General features: G+C 44.2%; 1 protein-coding gene and 1 long non-coding RNA gene across 6 annotated transcripts in view; one reads left to right on the plus strand and one right to left on the minus strand.

Annotated features, from left to right (window-relative positions):
* The window catches only part of Atp6v0a1 (ATPase H+ transporting V0 subunit a1), a 52,257-nt gene that overhangs the window by 20,943 nt on the left and 8,736 nt on the right, over positions 1-22,578 (minus strand). For 3 of the 5 annotated variants that reach the window (XM_075990694.1, XM_075990693.1, XM_075990697.1), the window contains exons 3-16: positions 21,640-21,718; positions 19,393-19,490; positions 18,745-18,873; positions 12,572-12,675; positions 11,938-12,064; positions 10,101-10,183; positions 8,810-8,903; positions 7,202-7,414; positions 5,641-5,791; positions 4,128-4,267; positions 3,581-3,738; positions 2,790-2,880; positions 1,127-1,245; positions 117-333 (exon numbers count right to left, since the gene is read on the minus strand). In XM_075990694.1, coding sequence (XP_075846809.1) covers positions 117-333; positions 1,127-1,245; positions 2,790-2,880; positions 3,581-3,738; positions 4,128-4,267; positions 5,641-5,791; positions 7,202-7,414; positions 8,810-8,903; positions 10,101-10,183; positions 11,938-12,064; positions 12,572-12,675; positions 18,745-18,873; positions 19,393-19,490; positions 21,640-21,718 — 1,803 coding nt within the window. The remainder of the gene's footprint in view (positions 1-116; positions 334-1,126; positions 1,246-2,789; positions 2,881-3,580; positions 3,739-4,127; positions 4,268-5,640; positions 5,792-7,201; positions 7,415-8,809; positions 8,904-10,100; positions 10,184-11,937; positions 12,065-12,571; positions 12,676-18,744; positions 18,874-19,392; positions 19,491-21,639; positions 21,719-22,578) is intronic. The other 2 variants (XM_075990696.1, XM_075990695.1) reach the window with 1 other exon arrangement.
* On the plus strand, positions 14,275-14,590 carry LOC142860013 (uncharacterized). Its single transcript, XR_012912286.1, has 3 exons — positions 14,275-14,311; positions 14,414-14,435; positions 14,487-14,590. It is a non-coding gene; the product is annotated as an uncharacterized LOC142860013 (long non-coding RNA).

The raw sequence follows: 22,578 nt of genomic DNA on the forward strand, positions 1-22,578 counted from the left end.
TTGAGTATACGTGGTGATATGAGCTGAAAGCCATTTACTACAGAACATGTTTCTAGACTTTCTTCAGGTCAGAGTGACATGTGGCTCACAACACCCCTCCTCTAGGGCTGACGTACCTGTCCCGAGTACAGCATCGCATTACCAGACTCTGGGTAGGAGAAGAGGAACATGTTGATGAAGTGGATCAGGAGGCTTGGTGCATTCCTAGATGAGTGGACATCATAGGCTGTCCACTTATAGAAGATAAGGATGACCAGGTAGCCAAACAAGGAGGTCATGAAGATTACTTCAGGGATGAAGCCAAAGTAGATATTCAGGGGCTTCTTGAAATAGCTAAGAAGGAAAAGAGGAAAATGGTATGAAGGGTTAGCAGGCCCCTGGCACTCCTTCACTGACACAAGCGCTCGATAGATTTTTTTCTACGCGCTGCTTGTCCCCTCAGCCCTGCCTGTGTCAATTTAATTACAGCCAGAAGTGCTGGAGACAACAGAGGCAACATCTCCAAACTTGTGGGCCTCCAATGCCTCCAGAGCCACATCCACCACTTTGAGAAAGTGCCTGGAAAATCTAATATATGGATTTTGTATGAATTACACATCAAGGAAGAAGCAATGGGGTTGGAGAGAGGGCTTATTAGTTAAGAGCACTTACTGCTCTTGCAGAGGACCCAAGTACAAATTCCCAGCACCCACATCAGACAGCTCTCAATCTCAGGGGACTCCAGCTCCACGAGAACCCCAATACACATGTACATACCCCCTCACACAATTCAAAATAAAATTAATATATATTCTTAAAAAAATTCACGTAAGCCTGGGGTTTAGATCCATCGTTCAGTGTCTGTCTGGTAGGTACATGGCCTGGGTCAATCATCATCATCAAAAGAATTTGCTAAATCGAATGAAAATTGCTGCATCTTTTTCAAAGATCTTTTTTGCGCCTACGAATGGTTAATAACTGATATCAAGCCCCATTTAAGCCCACAATGTTTGTATAATATAAGCTGCTTCTACAATATAGAATGGGGCTCTGAGTCACTGATTCCTCTGCAAAGGTGTGATGACCTCTTTAGGCAAAAGTATTATCTGAGTAACACAGTCTTCTGATGACAGAGACAGGGACTCACATGTGGTTGAAAAGGCTCAGGCTGACTCCAAAGAGCATGTGGATGATCCCGAGAATAACAGACATCTTCATCTTGAAGGAGTTAAGGAAGGTCAGTTTATTGGTTGCGATGTTCCAAATCTGTTACAATGTAAGAAAATCAGAAGGTACTATACAAAGAATTCTTAAGTGGAAAAATACTATCCATCTACCTGAAAAAATACCCTTTTTTGCTATGGAAAATTCTAAACAATGTATCCAGACAAAGACAACACTGAAACAAACTCTGAAGTGCCTATCAGTCAGCTTTGCTCATGTGCACCCATGATCTTGCCTCACTGTGTCATCTCCCCACTTCCGTATCACTCTGGGGCAAGGCTGAAACAGTAGTCTAGTGTTTTACTTATAAATATTTCAGTATGGCTCTCTAAAATAAGGCTTCTTTGAAAAACATGGCCACAATACAGCCATCATATCATAAAAGTATCAACAATGATATTTTGTGTGTGAGTGCCAGAGTCTGAAGCCAGGGTTTATACATTTTGTGCTGGGGACATAACTTAGTGGTTAGAGTGCTTGCCTAGCGTGCCTGAGACCCTGGGTTTCATCCATACAAATACAGAAAATGAAAAGAAAATATTCTCATACAACACAACCCAAAGAGACACTAATTTGTTACTTATATGTTGAGAAATGATGATAGAAAAACATTATTTGTATCCATAATTATACCACTGTATTTCTATAAAAACAAAAAATCTTGTATGTACATTTTTTTTTGTTTTTTGTTTTTTGTTTTTTTTGAGATAGGGTTTCTCTGTACTTTTAGAGCCTGTCCTGAAACTCACTCTGTAAACCTGGCTGGCCTCTCTCTCCCAAGTGGTGGGATTAAAAGCTTGAGCCACCACTTCCCGGCTGTATGTGCATTTTTAAAAAACTCTAACTTTTAACATATCTTATATTAAGAATATTTAAAAACACTTTGAGTGTGTCTATGTGTATGTGTGCACATGGAGGCTAGAGGCCGATGCTGAGCGTCTTCCCTAGTTGCGCCTCACATGGCTTTTTGAGGCAGGGTCTCTCGCTGATCCCAGCATTCACTGATTCGGCTAGAGGCTGGTCAGTGATGCCCCAGGCTCGGCCTGTCTCTGCTCCATAGTGCTGGGGCTACAGGTGCATGCCAACATGCCTGTCTGCCATGTGGGTACTGAGACCTGAACCGTCCTCATCACACGCACTTCAGTGACTGAGCATCTCCCCAGCTTCTGTTTTAATTTTTAGTTCGTTTTTAGGGTTTTTGTTTCTTTTGGATAGTTTCACTGCATAGCCTGAGCTGGTCTCATACTTGGGGTGATCTTACTACAGCAGTCTCCATAGTGCAGGGATTATAAATTATCCCCACCTTAAACCTCTCATTTCAAGATCAGTTAAAAACTTCAAAGCTGAGGCAGGAAGATTAAAAAGGTCAAGTCCTGCTTGAGCTAGAGAAGAGTTCAACGACAGCCTGGTAAGTATGTATCTCAAAATGGAAAAAAAAAAAAGTAAACTGAGGCTGGCATACAGCTCAGGAGGTAGAGCATTTGTCTAGCATGCACGAGGCCTTCAGTTCAATTCTTAGCACTCATAACAAACAAACAAGCACCAACCTTTGGGGAAAGCCACATGTAGGAAAGAGGCACACTTACTGGATCAATGCCAAACGGGTACGGTCCACCAAAAACTCCAGAGATAGCTGGGTTCAGCTGGAGAACAGAGCTTCCCAGAAGCGTCTCTTCCCTGTCGGGTTAAAGAAAGTCATTTTTATTTTGGATCAAGGAAAGGAAACTACCAGGTCTAAACACCGAGCACAAAAGGAACTAATACAGTTATCACTGGCGGGGAGATGGCCCAGCAGGGACTGCTCGCCTGCAAGCTTGAGGACTCTGTATCCCCAGAACCTGCATGAAAGCCAGGCAGGTAGAGCGGCCCTTATGGGGGTGGGGAGGTGGAGACAAATAAGCTGGCAGGCCTAGCTGGACGGTAGCTCTAGGCTCAGGAGGAGACCAGAAGTCTCACTGTGTGAGATGAGTCAGGAAGGGCCAACCGTGGGCCTCCACAAACACACACGCATCTCCACACAACTGAGTTCACATACGTAAGTGCAAGAAGAAAGGAGGAATTCGTATCCAAGAACAAGAAGAAATCAAATCCAAAGAAAAGGTAAGCACTAATACATACTAGGGAGGGAATTTAGGTAACTTGCTTTTAAGTTACAAAAAAATAAATAGATTTTACATTAATTTACAGGCTCACATCTTGACACTTGCTGACAAATCATATAGTCTTTCACAGACTGGAGCATAAGTGAGAAGAGACAGCGCTCCCTCTGAAACACTTTCTCAAGCTCTCCTAAAGGGGAGTTAGTTTACTGCTCGCTTGACAAGCCAGAGCTGGACATACAAGGAACTAGCTTAGATTTTTGGTTTCTGCAACTTACGTCCAATTCCCGTCAGTGAACATTGGCCGTACACTCCACGATGACCCAAAGATATTCAGAGACTTGGAAAAACAGTCATTGTAAATGAGACCAGTGTAGATGGAGAATATTCCCATCAGAAGAATAATGTATCGACCACTGAACACGGTGCTAAACATCTGAAGCCAGAGAGAAGGAGTTATCAGATCCAGTGTCGCGGCGTCCGTTGAGATACTACTACTTATACTATACCAACATGCACCAGTGCCCCCCATCCTGGCTCTGGAAGCTTCAACTAATGATTAAAATATAAGGCTAAGACGCCTGGGGGAGCATCTGGCATGGCAGAGCACTTGCCTGTGAGGCCCAACAGTCAACCCCCACAACTACAAATGAAATAAGACTGTTAAAATAATTTTTGCATGCATAGCACATGGCCTCTTTAATATTCAAACAACTTTTATTCTTCCCTTTTTGTAAATTCATGGACTTTTAGACCATTACTGTCATCACGAATGCTTGAGATATTACTAAGTTCGATCCAGTGCAGGAGTCCCTGAAACAGTACCTCGTTCTCGTTCTTCTGGGAAAGGATCCGGCTCTCCCTCAACACCATCCATACAGCAAAAAGCGTCATCAAAATGCCGTGCCCGAAATCTCCAAACATCACAGCAAACAGGAAAGGGAAAGTGATGATGGTGTATGGAGCTAGGAGAAAAACGGAGAGAACCATGAGCTACAGAAAAGCATGGGTTCCCACATGCCCCACGCTTGTCTGGACTCTGAGGTGCACGTGAGCGGCTTCTTCCTCCATTCTGGATGAATGGACTCTCTCTCAGGGAACGTGGTCACAGTGAGAGCCACCCCCTCACAGAGCAGCTGATGGGTTGTGCTACAGCGAATACTTTACACCATGAAGATGACAGGAAATAGTGGGCCCCAGCACCCTGACAACATTAGCTGGTTGCTGCACTCCCTTCCTCCAGTTCAGGACTCTACTCTGGTTTAGGCCAGCTGTCGCCTCCCTGTGCAGCAACCCTTTCTGAGCTGATAAAGCCCTCAAGCAATAAAGGGAAGCCTGGAACCACAGCAGAGCAGGTCCAATAATGAATGTTCAGATTCTTGAGTGAATAACTGGCTGAATATGGAAGAGACTGGCCTGCGCCCAACTGCGCCGAAAACAGTTATTATTATTCTACTTTCTGTCTAGCCTCAGGAAGTCATTCTAGAATGAATATAAGACATCTTAAACAAACAAAAAAAACATTTTGTTTAAGGAGCTCCATCAAAGCCAAGTGATATTTTGTTGCTATTTTGAGAGGCCAGGTATTTTGTAGCTCTGAGGGCAGATACAAGAATCCAATAAGAAGCTCTTAGAGAAGCATTATTCCATGACGGATCTGTTTATATCTAATGGGCATGTTTACAGCAATTGCACACCAGCTGAGATCTGGACATCTCTACAGCCATTGTCCAATGGGATTATTAGCAAGACACAGACCTTTAATCCCAGCACTTGGGAGGCAGAGGCAGGTGGATCTCTCTGAATTCTAGGCCATCCTGATCTACAGAGTGAGTTCAAGGATAGCCCGGGCTACACAAAAGAAATGCTGTCTTGAAAAACAAAAGACAAACAAAAAGAAAAAGAAAGAAAAGAGTGAAATGTTAGCTAAGTGTGGGGGTGTGCCACCTTTAATCCTAGCACTATAGGAGGCAGACACAAGCAGATCTTTGTGAGTTGGAAGCCAATCTGGTCTACAAAGCAAGTTCCAGGTCACCCACAGATATATGATGAGACCTTGTTTCATGTCTCAAAACAAAATAACCAAAAAGAAAAAAAAAGATTTAAATTATTTAAAAAAAACATAGAATTTTGACATGGTGACAGAATGTTGCTATTTACAACGTTTGTATTAGAGAACTACACAATTAAGCGAACAAAAATATTGCAAAAAAAAACCCCAAAACATTAATTAAGTTTGCAATTTTGTGCTGGCTGTATTCATAGCTATCCTAGGACATATGAAGCCTATAGGCTGAGGACACCTGCTAGGGAGAAAAAAAAAATCGAATATTCTCACCTGGGTTTATCTCTCGGTAAGTCCCAATCCCATAAGCATCTACTATGTTTTGGAAGCCGTTTGTGAACTTGTTGGTTTTGTTGTACGTTGGGGGAGTCTGGTTTGTCTGCATCCTGTTCAGAATGGAGGGGACAGTAGAACCACTGTGTTCCTAGGAAACGTCAGTAGCATGTCAAAATTAGGCGTCCTCCTGGCTATGCAGATACACATATGTATCACAATTCAAACTGCACACCTAAAACTTGTATCTTCGTTTATATAGTTACATTTCAATTAAACGAACAAGAAAGTCAAGATTGTTTTATATCTCTCTCAGTCTTTGGAAGAACTGGGACTAGATCTAAAACCGACCACAGACGATTTCAGTTAAGTCTTGGTGCCAGGCAGAGCCGCATCTGGTGCGCCAGGAAGCAGTAGCAAGAGGACTGAAAGTCAAGGCCAGCCTGAGCTATACAACACTTGAAAACAGCAGAAAACAAAGCAAACAGACTGGATATTTGCAGGCAAAAATAAATAAATACATACATAAATAAAAAGTGAGCTTCAATTAAGACTTAGAAAGTATATCATTATGGTGAAAAAATATAAACCAGGCGGTGGCATGCTTCAGGAGGCTGAGGAGGAAGGATCACTTAATTCAAAAGTTCAAGACCAAGGCCAGGCGGTGGTTGCACACACCTTTGTTGTTGTTATTGTTTTTATTTTTTGAGACAGGGTTTCTCTGTAGCTTTGGAGCCTGTCCTGGAACTAGCTCTTGTTGGCTTATGTTTTTGTAGCTCCGGGGGCTGAACCCAGGGCCTCACACATGCCAAGCAAATGCTCTGCTGTTGAGTGACACCCCTCGTTCCACCAAACTCCATTTTTTTCTTGAAGCTTTTTCTGATCACATTAGTTAGAAAAGCTCCACCCTCCCTCCACACACATCTCCGCTCAGCTCCTTTCCAATCCTAATGAATTGCAAGGTGCTTCAGCAGGTACAGCTTGTATACCTCTCTCTCTCTCTCTCTCTCTCTCTCTCTCTCTCTCTCTCTCTCTCTCTATGTATATATATATACACACACACATATACATATACACTCTCTGGCTTAGGTCAGTGTCTTAGAAAGCGGCTGCTCGAACGACCAAGCAGAATCTGTCAATCAGAGAGTGAGTCAGGAAGCTAATACTCCAGCATGGTCTGTCCTGAGGAGTCATGACCATGACCAAATGCCTTCGCAATACTGAGCTGTAGTTCCTGCCCTGGACAATAATGCCTGTGCTCCAAGCAACAGTCAGAGCATGCTCTCAGGGTATAAGAACACACTAGGAACTCTGAATGCACCGGGTGGTGGTGGTTCATGCCTTTAATTCCAACATTTGTGAATCTCAATGAGTTTGAGGCTAGCCTGGTCTACAAAGTAAGTTTCAAGACAGCCAGGTTACACAGAGAAACCCTATCTTGAAAAGAACCAAACCAAACCAAACAAACAAACAACTCTGAAAACAAAAATGTCATAAGTACAAAGCTGATTAACAGGAGGCTCTTCACCTGCCCACCAGTTCATTTTAGCTGGAGACTCACTGTTCCTCGTCGAAGGGCAAACTGGATGGAGTCAAGGTCAGTGACAGGGCACCAGACCTCTGCAATCAGGCACTTCTGGGTCACATCTATGTTGCACAGATTCAGAGTATGGTAGATGGCCTTCATCTTCCGCACCTTGATGAACCAGACCCGAATGTTCTTAGCAGCTGCCTGCAGAACCCTCTGGCGGTGGTCCTCTGTTTGATTGAGAACCTTTTGGGAGGAGAGGAAATAGGGGAGGGATCTTTCTAACACAAGTCTTCCGTCATAGGAGAGGGTGGCAAAGTGGCATTGCTTGCTTTCTCTCCCTTCCTCCCTCCCTCCCTTCCTTTCTTTCCAAAACAGGGTTTCTCTGTGTAACAGCCCTGGCTATCCTGGAACCCACTCTGTAGACCAGGCTGGCCTTAAAGTCACAGAGATCCCCCTTCCTCTGCCTCCAGGATTAAAGGCCGGCACCACCATGCTCAGCTATGGCATCACTTTCTAAAAAGGGTTACCAGAGAACAGTCTTATTCTTCCCCTAGCAAAATGTATTATTTGGGGGTGTGGGTTTAGGATGGTGGGGGTTGATCAAATTATAAGAAATGTGAGCTCTTACAGTGGTAGTGATGGGACTCAGAGCTTATACATGCTCTCCAAGGATGCCGCCACTGAATTATGTCTCTAGCTCAAGGAATTTGAGTTTTGGAGCTGAGAACATAGCTCAGTAGTAGAGGAATCTACCCAGCATGCAGGCCTTAGGTTCTAGTCCCCCCCCCCAACACACACACACAAAGGAAGGAAAATGAGTCTCTTAAAGGAGCAACAGTTCAAGCTGGTGGGTCATCCTCAGCGGGGGCTAAAGGGAAAAATGAGAAAGGAATTGAAATGGGAGCTATCACATATGTGACAATATCACTGCCATAGAGAAAGGCCTTGGGATATGCTATGTAACATTGTAAGGACAGCAAACAACGACTGTACTCTTTCTTTGAAAAAGTAAGACGTTCCCCTGGCTGCCTTCTCCTTCCAAAGACTCACACCATGACTCTACTCTCAGAACCCTGCTAGGACCACGGTGTGCATGACTTTCGCACTGTAAATTGATAAAAATCGAACGAACAGTCTCTCTCTGGGTTCAAGAGTCAACTCTGGGCTCTTTGGCTGGCCCATGTGGTTAAGATCAAAGATAACCGGAAGCTGTATCATGCTGTTAAAAGGGGCTGCCAGGAGAGTGTGTGAGGGAAAAACTGACTCTACACATACTTCTGGACTGTTTGCGTTTTCCTTTTCTTAACTCAGCATACTTAAGGAAAACGAATTATTGCAAAAAACAACACAACAAACATCTCAGAGTCATGCAGCAGAAGGGAAAGGGCTGCTCTCAGGCAGTAAGGATTCCAGACACACAGCATTCCTTTCTTGCCGGAGGATGACTAACGCTATTTTTAAGAGTCCTACCCTGAGACTTTTGCCAGTTCCCAGGGGGACTTACTACCCACACACACTTCTTTTTTTGGTATGCTCAACTGCTTTAGGTGCTTTAACAGACTGTCAAGGACTCAGGGGAGCAAAGTGGTTCACTACTGCCGTAGTTCACAGAGTCAAATTCCCAGGGCCCCCTTGTACCATCTGGAGATCATCGATCCTGGTATTGACTCCAGAAGCCATTTCTTTCCTCTCCTGTGGAGTCTCAGGACAGGGATAGAGGGAGGCTCGGAACCTGGAAGAGACGGGAACAGCCTCAGGAACACTGAAATTTCTTAGTATAGTCTATCTACATCACCTCGGAAGGTAATGCTAACTTAGTAGGAATACGTCAGGAGGACCAAACGCAATTAGGTCAGGCTGCTGTGTCAATCAACACTAACACTTATGTGCAGCGGCCCACAGAGAGCAACAGCACTGCACAGTCGTGACATTCTCTGTAGCTATGAAATCGTTTTGAGATTTAAAAAAATAATAAAAATAATAATAAGGTACTAGAGAGATTGCTCTGTAGTTTTGAGCACCTGTTTCTCTTTCATGGGCCCCAGGTTCAGTTCCCAGCACCTGTGTGGTGGGTCACACTGCCTGTAATTCAGTTCTAGGGGATCCAACACTCTCTTGTAGTACTCTCTTATACTCTGGGTATATTCCAAGGGCACCAGGCATGCACGTGTGCATATACATACATACAGGCAAAACACTCAAAAACACAAAATAAATAAATCTTTACCCAAAAATTTTGAAAAAATAATTTTAAAACTATTTTTATTATAAGTTATTAGAGAAATATGACATGGCGAAATTTCTATCCATAACACAATCCCATAGAGTTTATATAGTGCCTATGGCACTCAGCTTGCGGGATGTACACCCACTGCCCCTGAATAATGAAACTGTGAGTCTGGCTGGTATGAGTATATATGTGTGGTGTGTGTGTGTGTGTGCATATATGTGTGTGTGTGTGCATGTCTTGGAGATCCAAGGGTGACACCAGGAGTCTTCCTGATTTCTCTCCACCTTAATCATTTAGGCAGAGTCTCTCCTGACTCCAGCGTACACCCACGCAATGAGCCTAACTAGCAGAGGGCTCCAGGGATACTGTCTTGGTTTCTGAATGTTGGGGTTACAGGTGGCTGCCACGCTCACCTGGCACTTATGTGGGTTCTGGGGATCTAAACTCCACCCCTCAATGCTTGAGGAGTCAGCACTTTATCCTCTGAACTAGCTCCCCAACCCCCAAGCTGTGGTTCTGATACTCAGAAAAGAAAGGAAGAAAAACTGGAGCTACTTCTGATGGTTTAAAGCATTCCCAACATCAGTTAGCAGCGCACTCGGCATGCAAAGCAGAACGAGGGTCTGCGCGGCTCTTTTCTGAGCCGTAAGCAGGCAGCACAGCTGCGCCTCTTGGATGGAGGCAGGCGTGTGTTCTTACCCTTCGCAGATTTTCTTGACCCTGTTTTTCAGCTGATCGCCTTGGAAAAAAATGATGAATACAGACTTGTGCACGTGGTCGCCCTAGGCCCCAGGAGAAAAACCAAGAGTTCAGAACTCTCAATAGAGATGAGAACTTCCTTTAAGACAGTCTTACGCTGCAGCCCAGGCTAGCCTGGTCTTGACTGTGTGGCCTAGATGGGCCTCGAACTTCTAGCAGTCCTAGCCCCAGGCTCCTGAATGTTGGACTTACAGGTCTAGCTGAAAAGTTCAAGAACAACTAAACCTGGGTGGCACCAGAAGGATTCCTTTAAGAACACGGCCTTCTGTACTTCACCCCTACTCCCGCTCCTAAGCTTCATTGAGAATATCTGCCCTATAACCACAGATCCACAAACATCTTCCTGTTTTCAGACACAACCGGAAGCCTGACAGAAGCTGAGGGGCTGCTCAGCACAGTGCAGCTTGCTTCTCCGGTTCTACTTGGACTCTTGTATTTCCAGGACGACAAAAGTACAGAGGAGAGGAGACAGAAGGAAGCCTGTCTGTTCCTGGGCACAGAGAGAAACAGATAAAGAGTTGGCTGGATACAAGGAACTAAGTCACTAGCAAGAACAGCGTGTTGAATCTTGAGAATCACACAAATTTAGACTATATGCAACAAGGAACAATACCAAGCTCACACCTCGAGTACAAGGACAGCAAGACAAAAAAAATCAGAAAAAAATATGCTTATGAGCTATTAGCCAAGATGCCTTAGGCTGCCTATAATGTCTCACATACAGAGTGTATTCTGCTCTTATAGAAGAAAAGCAACTTCAGAAGGACAAAGAGGGAAGAAAGCTGGATTCAAGATCCCTAAGTCTCCTGGCTAAATAAACTGGGCCCATTCTTGGTGCAGCTGCTCTGCTGAAGATACCATGTTCTACATTCCTGGATTTGTTGATAAAATAATCTTCCTGCTATGGAGAGGAAACTTGACCGGACACCCCGGAGAAAGGCTCCATGACTACAGGTTACAATGTTTCCACAACCCAAGCAGCCTGAGAAAACGGCACCCTGGGTTAACACATTCACAATGTCACCATGTCTCTACTCAGTGAGGGGTAAAAGCCACAGGGTGCTACCCGCCAAAGCTGAGAAACGTCCAAGTTAAATTTCTTTTAGGACAAAAACTAGCACATTAAGACATTTATAAGGTAAGCTAACTGCAGGCTTCTAAATACTGAGGTGAGAGTAACACGCTGTCTCAGTGACACACCCAGCCTTTGCTGAGACCCCTGAGATCAGGACCCCACCTCATGCAGATGTTGCTATGAACTTTGTCTCGCTGAGTCAAATGCCAAAACATTGGACTAGTGCTACTTTTTCCAAGAGCTGGGTGGGCAAGATCACCCTCACCTGGCATGTATCTAGGCTAAATTAAGTTTCTAATCTTCCCAATATACAGGCAGACAATAGAATCTTGCTAAGAGAAGGTTTCATCAGCTTATAAAGATTAAGGTTTAGGAAGTCTATCTTTTTATACATGATACTGCCAAATTTGCAATGACGTATCTTGATTTTATGTTAGTTTCCATAAAAGGCTATTTTTCTTTCAGCCCAGATTAGTAGCAAGAAATATATAAAGCTAAAATTAAGAATAATTGAGGAGGAAAATGTGCCAAAAAAAACCTTCATGGGTAAAGTTTGAAAATATGTGCATGTCATGTCTGCATGGAGGAAGATGTCTACATGGAGGGAGAGGTTAGAGAAAGGGGAGTGAGCCTTGAGTCTCTGCTTCTGCTTGGGCTCACTTTACAAGACCTACTCCACCAGACACAATTTCCTTGTCTTACAGTCACGGGATCCTCCAGCGGGTTCTCGATTTCAGCCTGTCTCAGGAACACATTCCCGCGGCACACTCGCCAAAGCATGCGTTCAAAGGTAGGGATCCGCTCCCTGTTAATCACACCAGCCACGAAGCTGTGAGGAGAAGAGTCAGGTTGGGAACTCCAGGCTTAAGACAAAGCAGGAGTGAGGGAGGGAATGTGGAGGATTATACACTGCACATGGTGTCAAGAGGGCTGGCGGCCACTCTCTAGACCTCATTTCTGGACCCAACAGAGAGGGTTGAGAGACAAACCAGGAACTGATCCACACAAATCTAGGAACAACTCAATGGCTCAGAACAAAGTGGCTTCCGACAGCAAATTAGTCCCTAGATCCACGATTCCCCACGCCCCCCAACCCAAGATAAAACCCGGGGTCTTGACACGTCAGGCAAGTATTCTACCACTGGACCTGTCTCCAGCCCATGGTTTAAGACAGGCCCTCACTCTGTGGCCCAGTTTGCCATCAAAGGTATGTTCTTTCCTGCTTTTGCCTCCTGAAGGTAGTTTATATATATGTACCACTATATTTGGAGCCACTCGCTGCTCATCTGAACAGCAAAGAGGAACACAACCCCACCAAGGCTGAAGCGCTACCTACCCAAGTCTTAAAGGAGTGCCTCTTCCCATCTCGTTTGGCTCCAAGAGTGAGGAGGATTCTTCCAACAGGTCTGGATCCGCCATCTGCTGATGATGCAATTCAGCCTGAATTCACAAATCAATTAATATCTAATGAAAATAGTTAGTGGCATGCAGGGAAGGAGGAACCAGGAGATGGGTTCAGAAAATAAAGACGAGAAGAAAAAAGAAAAAGAGGAAAAACAAAACAAACCCAAAACACCAAAAGATAGAGCATACATATCCACAAAGAAAAGAGAGAGTAATAAAGAGAGAAAACAAAGGAATACACACGAGCTAAAGAAAGCAAAACATCCCCAGAAGAGCATCTGGGGAGATGGTTTCAGAACTAAGGAGAGGAAGGAAACATACATGGAGTGCTGGTGACATGTATAAGCCTGCTACTTGGTGGAAGCCATTTTCCTTTCATGCTTTCCTAAATAAACCTGTGCAGGAAGCAGATGAGCTCTCCTCTTTGAGAGAAAAAAAAAACAAAACAAAAACAAAACCCCAAACAGCTCTGCAGATATCGTGACTTCATTTCTAGAGAGTCACCAAGAAGAGGCTTCTGTGCAAGCACATGGGAGGTAGGACGTTATTTCAAGTAAGTGACCTGAGCTAGAAAGGGCACCTCCAGCCTTTGGTAAATCCAAAACAGGAGTGCTGTCAGCATGGCCACACATAAAATACCCCAACATAGGATTTAAAGAGTTTCTTCATAAGGATAAGAAGTGCAGCAACGTGGTGGTGCACGCCTTTAATCCCAGCACTCAGGAGACAGAAGCAGGCAGATCTCTGTGAGTTCGAGGCCAGCCTGGTCTACTGAATCCCAGGACGGCCAGGTAGACACAGAGAATCCCTGTCCTGGGGGGAAAACCAAAACAAACAAACAAACAAAAACCAACAACAACAAAAAAGCCAGGTGGTGGCGCACACCTTTAATCCCAGCACTCAGGGAGGCAGAGGCAGTGGATCTCTGTGAGTTCAAGGCCAGTCTGGTCTAGAATGCAAGTTCCAGGACTCCAGGACAACCAGAGATACACAGAAAAAAAAAAACAACCCTGTCTCAGAAAAAAAAAAAAGAAGAGGAAGAAGGAACACAGAAGCTGGACGGGCCTGGTCCTCTGTTGCATTCATAAAGGCAAAAAAAAAAAAAAAAGGTGAAAACATCCAATAAACATTTTATAAAGTATTTTCTGACTAGAAATCTAGGAATTCTGATCCTGAAAAGTCTGTGTAGACTTTATAGCAGAGAATAAGAATTAAGTAAATAACAGGCCACAGCTAAACAATCTAGAGCTCCTGGCCTTGCTGAATTGGTTGGATTTAAAATGACTTCCACTAGGACAGTTTATACAATGAAATGAGGGCAAAGGATTCACAGAGTCTGGTGCCCCTCACCTCTCTCCCTTTACCACCTGGTCTCACCAGACGGAGAAGCGGCCCTAAAACGTGAACTCCGATCAGCCTAATCTACCAGACCTAACATCCGCACACTATGTGTTTGACCAGAGACTAGAACAAGCCAGAACAACCTTCCTGTTCAAAAGTAAAACGAAAACACCAGGAGAAATTCCCTTCCATTTCACTCCAAATTTCAATTTCACCTTAATCCTGGCCATTAAACTACGAGGGGACAAAGGCACACGTTTACCTTAATGGTGAAGTCATGGACCATACATGTAACAGACAGTGCAAACCAGAACACTCTGCAGGGCCAAAGGTGACGGCAACTGATCTGGGAGGTCAGGGCCAGGGCTCTGCAGGGCCAAAGGTGACGGCAACTGTTCTGGGAGGTCAGGGCCAGGGCTCTGCAGGGCCAAAGGTGACGGCAACTGTTCTGGGAGGTCAGGGCCAGGGCTCTGCAGGGCCAAAGGTGATAGTAACTGTTCTGGGAGGTCAGGGCCAGGGCTATTTTTTGTTTTGTTTTTAAAAATCACACAGGGCAGAGAAATATTGTCATGTGATTAGAAACATCTAAGATGAGATAACAGGGACACTGGCTGCTACTTGCCGCCACACGGGTGGAAAAGGATTCTTTTTTTCAACCTAGAAACAACTCAGTCAGCTGAAAGCGATTCGATATTCAAATTACTACATTCCAATGGTTCTTGGGGTGCCCACTGGCAAAATGAATAAAATTGATTGTTCCCCCACAAAACTCTCCTACTGCCTTATGTGGTTCTCAGAACCTGGCTCGTTCTTAAGCCATAAACACGAGTCAATGCGGGCATGTGTGCTCTTAAAGGGACAGCTGGCAAGAACGGTGAACTGTTCTTAGACGGGACTGCTCCAAAGATCAGATCTGGGGCTGTTTAAAGAAAACAGCAACATTAAAGTGAAACAGAAAGATCAAATTCTAAATACTAATTTCACCACTTTATACTTAAGAACACCAAATCTTCAATAGGAAAGTCAAGATATTATAAACAAAATTGTGTCTAATGGGAAACTATGGTGACCAGGACTAAGGGACTTTACAAAAACCCGATCACGGAGATCACAGCTCTTTCTCTGTTTTCTTAAGATTTATTTATTTTATGTGCATTGGTGTTTTGCCTGCATGTGTGTCTGTGCGAGGGTGTCAGATCACCAGAACTGGAGTTACAGACAGCTGTGAGCTGCCATGTGGGTGCTGGGAATTGAACCTAGATCCTCTAGAAGAATAACTAGTGCTCTTAACCACTGAGCCATCTCTCCAGCCCAAGACCACACTTCTCTATTGACAATAATACTGCCAAGCTCTCTAAATCACCTGCTATTTCCTCCGAGTTGCCCCTTTCCCTGTTTAGAACACAGAAAGCCACACCTTACAAAGAACAAATTGCTGAACGGAACTTCAGCTGTCTGCAGCATTTCAATATGAGCGGCACGTCCAGTCAAGCTACACTAGCTCCTAAGAACACTTTGACTGTCTAGCTACGGCGAGAAAGAAATGACGTCACTACTGAGGTGTTCACCCAGAGGAAATGGCAGATGGAAAAAGGAAGAGAAAGAAAGCAGATGGGTGAAAAACGCAGAGGGGAGGGGAAGGGAGGGGAGGGGAGCTGCATGCCATTAACCATTACTTTCCCAGTCTTCTTTATGCTCTCATGTGCTAGGATGCTTATGGTAAAAGATGCAGAGAAACCTCTCCAGCTCTTACGCTCTTCATAAGCAAGAAGACTAGAAAAGGATAATCATTAATAAATCATTTTAAACGCTCTGGGTAAGAAATGGCTACGTTGAATTGACAATCATCTTAAATCATAAGAATATTCAGTACATGTTTACTCTTCCCTTTCTACACACCCTGCCAATTATTATCACCAACAAAGAAACGGCATTTTCTGATTTGGTCATTTTTGGCTGATTACTATGAGGTATTGATTTATTCACCAAATTATCAGGAAAGAGGACAGGTTTGAGATTGGCGGTGTTTGCTGCCATTTCAAACGTTACAATTTCAAACACGAAGAGAAATCTCCTGATGAGCTGAATTTCCGACACCTGAGGTCCCAGGTTGGCTCACCTTTCTGTGTTGCTTACATGTGTGCCTGCACGCCCAGTGCGCTCACTCAGAGAGGCTGCTCAGGGCAGCAGCACCTGCAATCACTACTTGGCAGAGGGCAAGGTCTATGGAAAGGGACCTGGCTGAGACTGCGGTGGTGAGGCAAAGCACAGTGGTTCTGGCCAGGGGACTGTGCACTGCTGTGTCGCGCTTGGGATGCAGGGGGACTGATGGAAAGAGCAGTGGAGGAGCTCTCACAGCCAGGCCTATGTTCAGAGCGGCTGGGAGACAGGGGATGGGTAGCTAGGCATAAGAAAGAGACAAACCCACTGTGGACAGGGCATGAAGGTCAGAAAGACTTGGAGTCTCTTCTCAAGACTAGCACTTAACGTTTAGATTTAATAAACATAAAACAAAAATAAAATTCCATTTACATTCTTTCCTTTCTGTTTTTTGAGACACGGTCTTACATAGCTCAGTGGAACTCAGTGAACTCAAACCCTCTGTGGACCTGAGGCTTGCCTTGAATTCCTGGTCTTCTTGTCTCCATCTCTCAAACGCTGGGATTGTATGCATGCATCATGCCCAACTCCTAATGTACAATTTTGAAGTAATAAATCATCTTTATAAATGGTTCATCTTATTTTTACTGGACTGGACTTTTTTTTGGGGGGGGGGAGGTTAGGCAGGGGAGAGTTTCACTATATAGCTTAGGTTGGCCTTGAGTTGGCAATCAGAAAAATCTCAAATTCAAGGCTGGCCTAGGCTATCTATTGAGATCTTGTCCCCATATAATGGCAGTATAAATGGTAAAAGACGCTCCAAATGAATCTAAAAGTAGCTGAGCTTGGACTGTGAGGCCGAGCAGGACACACTAGGGCACTCGGACACATTTAGGAAAGTACCAGTCTGTGAGCATATGCAGGTCTACAATCGGGTTTCCTGATCTAACCCAACGACCCACAACCTGTACCTCAGAAGCAGTAAGTGCTCACCCCAGGCTCAAGGAATTAACAGCTAGGAACGCACTGAGATGCGTCCAGGCAGTGAGCACCGGGAATCTCGCATCAGTGGGATCCTGTGGCATAAGTGGCTTTGCTAGGATCCTAAGCACTTACAGAAAGGTGACCTCATTGTCTCACGCCCTCTAAAGTGATCAGGCTCAAAAGTCTCAACTTGGGGAGCAAACAAATATTCACAGGGAATTTCTATTATTTTATAACCAGATTCGTACTCATGGGAAGACTAGGTAGTTAAATTTACACGGGGTTTTCTCATGTCCTTGTCTCCACAGACTCTTTCAATTAGCATGACTTGTCTGAATCAAATCCATAGTTACTGAGAAATGTATCACTTCCTTAGCAGATTTTTTTCTCTAGACCGTGGCTTTCAAAGAAGCATGCCTGAGTTAAAACACATTAAAATAGCTGGCTGGGTCCGCCCAGAGGGTTCCCAGCTCAGAAGGTCTGCTCTGTGGTGGGAGCTGATCATTTATATTTCTCTCAAGGTTCCAGATGAGGCTGTTGATACTAGTTGGGAACCTTGACAAGCGTGGAGGACTGGTCTCTTCTTGAGCAATGCAGAGTTAAAGTAAAACTGAGAACATAGCAGATACTAACTGAGATAGATTCTTTATAGCTAAATATCTTTTTTTTTTTCCCGAGACAGGGTTTCTTTCTCTGTGTAACAGCCCTGACTGTCTTGGAATTTGCTTCGTAGACCAGGCTGACCTCGAAGTCACAAAGATCTGCCTGCCTCTGCCTCCCCAGTGCTGGAATTTAAGGCGTGCACCACCACTGCCCGGCTACATCTAAAATCTCTGTCAAGATTTTTGTCAAGCAAAGGAAATCAACTTTGTGGGTGGAACACAGTAAGAGTAACTAGCATGATGTCTGAAGTGTCTAATGTTAGGTTGAGAAAGACACCCCTCAAAAAGAACACTACCAATATTTTAGGCCATCAGGAAAAGCACACGCAGGTTGGACGCGAATGATCCTCCCTAGGGTTAATTAGGAGAAGAAAGTATTCTACAAACCTGAGCTAACTCCTTTCAAAGGGAGTCTCCCTGGCAAACTGTCATTGTGCAACTCAGTACCTTTATGTTTAACCAGGGAAAACTTGGCAACGTTTTTCCTTATAAGTAATAAACTGTGTCTGTGGGAAAATTCAAACTAGCATCAAACCAATACTTCCGTAGGACACAGAGAAACTCAGGACAACCGGTGTGACTTGAGATCTAAGGGCCGAGAAGAATCCCCAAGGTGGGCGAACAGGAATCTGATGAGCAAAGGTCTGGAGTTGGAAACTTGACCGTAATTCTGCGCACAACCAGACGCCTGTTTCCTCAACTTCATATGTATTATACTTACCTTGTAACACACACCTAGAAGTGTCACAGAGACATCTCAACTCACTGCACTCATGTGTCAACTTTAAATTTCCTCCCCCCGCTGTGAGATGGAAGTTTGCAGAGGATGTGAAAATACGTGGCGCCGTGGCTGGCTGTGTGCTCCATGGAAAATGGAACGCACCCTGACATTCGTTAACTGAAACGGTGCAAAAGCGGCATTGCTTCCAGACTAGCAAAATAATTATTTGAATAAAAATATGGCCCACTTGTGCAGGTGTACCAGCTGCTCAAGTACTAGAAGAAACAATAGTCTGACCTCATCAAAAAACTGCTGAGTTTTGCGAAGTATAAATTTTAATTCAGTCAGTTCCAGGAAGTTTCTCTTCAGGGCTTCCTGGTTGGTGTTGATTTCCTTCAGTTCATTTTCAATCTTCTCGAAGTTGGCCTAGGGTTTAAAAAAGAAAGCTGTTAATTCAAACTAAGCTCCCTGTGCTTGCTCTAAAGGACATTAACAGAATTTGCACTGCAAAACTGTTGCCATGGTAACCTGTCAGCTACAGCTATGAAGCAAATGCTGTGATTTTAAGAGTAACTTTAAGTGAGACAGCACTTATGTGGGCCTTTGTTTGTCTCCACATCCCACCGCACACTCTCAGTGAGTTTCCTGAGAGAAGTCAGACACTCAAAATATCCAAAGCTCACTGGCTATTCATTTAGTGTGTGAGGGTCATCGGCTAACAAGGGACCAGTAACCCGATAAGCATTAATCTGGTGGCATATTATAATATGTTATCTCTGTGTGAGATACTGTTTGAAATTATAAAGGAGAGAATTCACTTCAGTCCCACCTAGAAAACATTTACAATGAAAGACAATATACAAGGTTGGTAAGAATTCCTCTACGCCAACCACTCAGGAAGGCAATCCCTGCATTTATGTGGAGAGCCAGCTGAGAACTGTTTACCTCTAAGTCGATCATGTCCCGGGGGAAGGGCACCTCTGGGTTTTCACCAGTGTCCAGAATTGGGATGTCTGCTTTCCTTATCTCTTTCTCGACAAATCCTAGAACATAGAGTCAGAGTGCTCACTTGTAGGGTTATGCCTGGAATTCTCATTATTTGAGAAAACACACATATATGCATGTGCACGCGCACACACACAAACACACACACACACACACACACACCCCTAACGCCTGGTTAAAAAGAGCTTCATCCTACGAAGAACTGACAAACAAAAGAACCTTTTCTCTCCACACATAACTTTCCTGCACTCTGGAAAGCTGTCCCAGGGAGAGTGGTCAAGCCCAGGACTGCTTCCTTTCTCTCTCCCGGCCTTTGCTGTTGTTTGGAGAATGACCTTGAACTACAGGCACAAACGGGTGTGCCTTTCTCTGAGGTTAAAATTGGCTTGCAGCCACTTCACCTCTCCACCCTGTGTGCCCTGCTTCCTCCACGTACGACGGCTCTCTGTGGGTATTATTGGCTAATCCAAGCTTCAGAAGAACACAGCATTTACAGGGCATCTGACACATGACCTGAGCGAGATAATTCTAAGTCAGGAAGAATCATTTAATTTGAAACAATTAGGCCATTTTTTTAAATACCAAAAGTCAAAAATTAAGCATAAAAGGGCCCAAAACACCAAAAGAGAAGAGTGTTTTCATGACAACTACCAGCCTTTTTTTTTTTTATTTAGAATACAACACAATTTATCTATGGGCTTGGTAGAGTGGCAAGATCACGGATGGAGCCAAACAGAATGGCCTAGTTTCAAATGCTGGCTCCATTATGAGCTTATATTCTTGGGTATGTCAAGGAAGTCACAGATGTCTTAACCCTTAACGAGAGCAACGCCTATCTTTTTATTTATTTTGACAGTGTCTATATTCTCGGGTATGTCAAGGAAGTCACAGGTGTCTTAGCCCTTAACGAGAGCAACACCTATCTTTTTATTTATTTTGACAGTGTCTATATTCTCGGGTATGTCAAGGAAGTCACAGGTGTCTTAGCCCTTAACGAGCAACGCCTATCTTTTTATTTATTTTGACAGTGTCTATGAAGACCAAGCTGGTGCGAACTCACAGGAACTGTCTGCCTCTAAGTGCTGGGATTAAAGTGCAGCTCCCACTTCTCAAAGGCGTATTGCAGGGAATGAATACAGTTTTTTTTTAAATTTATTTATTATGTACATAGTGTTCTGGGCACCAGATCTCATTATAGATGGGTGTGAGCCACCATGTGGTTGCTGGAAATTGAACTCAGGACCTCTGGAACAACAGTCAGTTTTCTTAACCTCTGAGCCATCTCTCCAACCCCCATGAATACAGGTTTTAATCACTCATTAGCACCCTAGCCTTCGGTAAAGCCTCAGTGAATGTTCCATTTTTCATAAAGTGCTCTGATGAAAAGATGACTCAGCTAACTCTAAATCTGATAGTATTCTGGGCCCTAGCTTTTAAAGTTCTATAGAATCTAAGCACAGTGGCTTTATACGGTCCTCCAAAAGCCACAGCAGGAGGATCACTACACAGAGTTCCAGGTCGGCCTAAGCTACAAAAAAAAAAGCCTAACAAAAAAAATAATCACGGTGTTTTCAGCTTGTCTTTGAACAAGATTTCCTTTAAGCACTACCTAGCTTAAACACCATAAAGTCTATTTATATACAAGAAGTTCATCTTAATGTCATGGTTGCAGATTTTTTTTCCTTCTCTTTTTTCAAATCTTTTAACCAGTTTACTTTGTATATGTGCATGTGTGTGCATATGTGAGGGTAGCTGTTCATGTGGAGGTCAGAGGACAACCTTTGGGAGCAGTTCCCGCCTTCCACCTTGCTCCTTGCGTCTGCTGCCCATGTACTCTGGGTAGCTGGCCTCCCACCTCACTGTAGGAATGCTGAGGTTTCGGATGTTCACCACATCTGGTTCTGGTTATTTATTTACTGTTGCTTATTGAAAACACTGCACAGGAACAACAGGTTGGAGAATACCTAGAATCCCAAGGGCAGCCACATCTGGCTTTTTGCACAGGTTCTGGGGACTGCACTCCGATCTTCAGGCACGCATGGCAAGTGCTTTCACCTGCTGAGCACCTCCCCGGCCTCTTCCCTTGTCCTACTGTACAGCTTTATTCCTTAGCCGAGAGGACTAGTGACCCTAATTTAAGACAATGATTCACTATAGGAATGTCACACAGGCCCAAACTGTACATACGAAGCTTTCGATCCATTTCTTCACATCTTCTAACTTCATTCACAAATTTCCTCTGGAAAACATTCACATCTGGATTTAACTGAAAAACAAGAACATAATAGCAGACTTCAAACACCGAGTCTACCTCCTGTTTTATAAGCAACACATCCCAGAAATGGAACCTTAATTTTGTGCCAGTGTATAACGCAATTCTAGTCAAAACTGTCTACCGATCCAGCCGCACAAGCTGAAGCTAAAAGCCTCATTGCTGCTGCAATGCACATCTGGGATGGAGAGGAATCAGCCAAAGTGATGAGTGCCCTTCCTTTCCACCACCTGGATCTTAGGCAGCCAGGTCACAGGTGCTCACCATCTGGGGACAGTCTGACTTTATTCATCCACTAAAGCCATACCACAAGGAGTATCTCCTTACACCTGTTAGAACGACTTTCATGAGAAAAATGGGAGTCAGGCTTGGTGGTTCACACAGTGATCCCAACTCTATAGAAGCAGGGATTAGAAGTTCAAAGTCAGCCTGGAGAGCAAGGCAAGTTATAGGCCAGCCTGGACTACCTAGCAAGCCCTTGTCTGAAAAGAGGAGAGGTATGAACTAAAATGAGAATGTCGACAGAAGAGAACTCTGTGCATTGTTGACAGGAATATAGAATTATACTGTCATATGAAAAACAGTAGTTCCTGGGGGTGGGGGAGAAACAAAAATTCTTTACAAAAAAACTACCAAGAGATGGGGATGTAGCTGACTGGTAAACTACTTTACCCATCATGCACAGACACCTCGGTGCAGTCCCGGCATGGAGCAGGTAGGACTGCCATACAGTCCAGAAATCCCCCTTCTAGGTACACAGAGGAACTGAAATCAGTAACTAACATATAGAATCAACCTACCAAGAGATGTATGGACAACATGGGATGAGACACAAAGTGAACACACCAGGCACA

This window comes from Microtus pennsylvanicus, chromosome 11 (genome assembly GCF_037038515.1).
Source record: "Microtus pennsylvanicus isolate mMicPen1 chromosome 11, mMicPen1.hap1, whole genome shotgun sequence".
NCBI lineage: Eukaryota > Metazoa > Chordata > Mammalia > Rodentia > Cricetidae > Microtus > Microtus pennsylvanicus.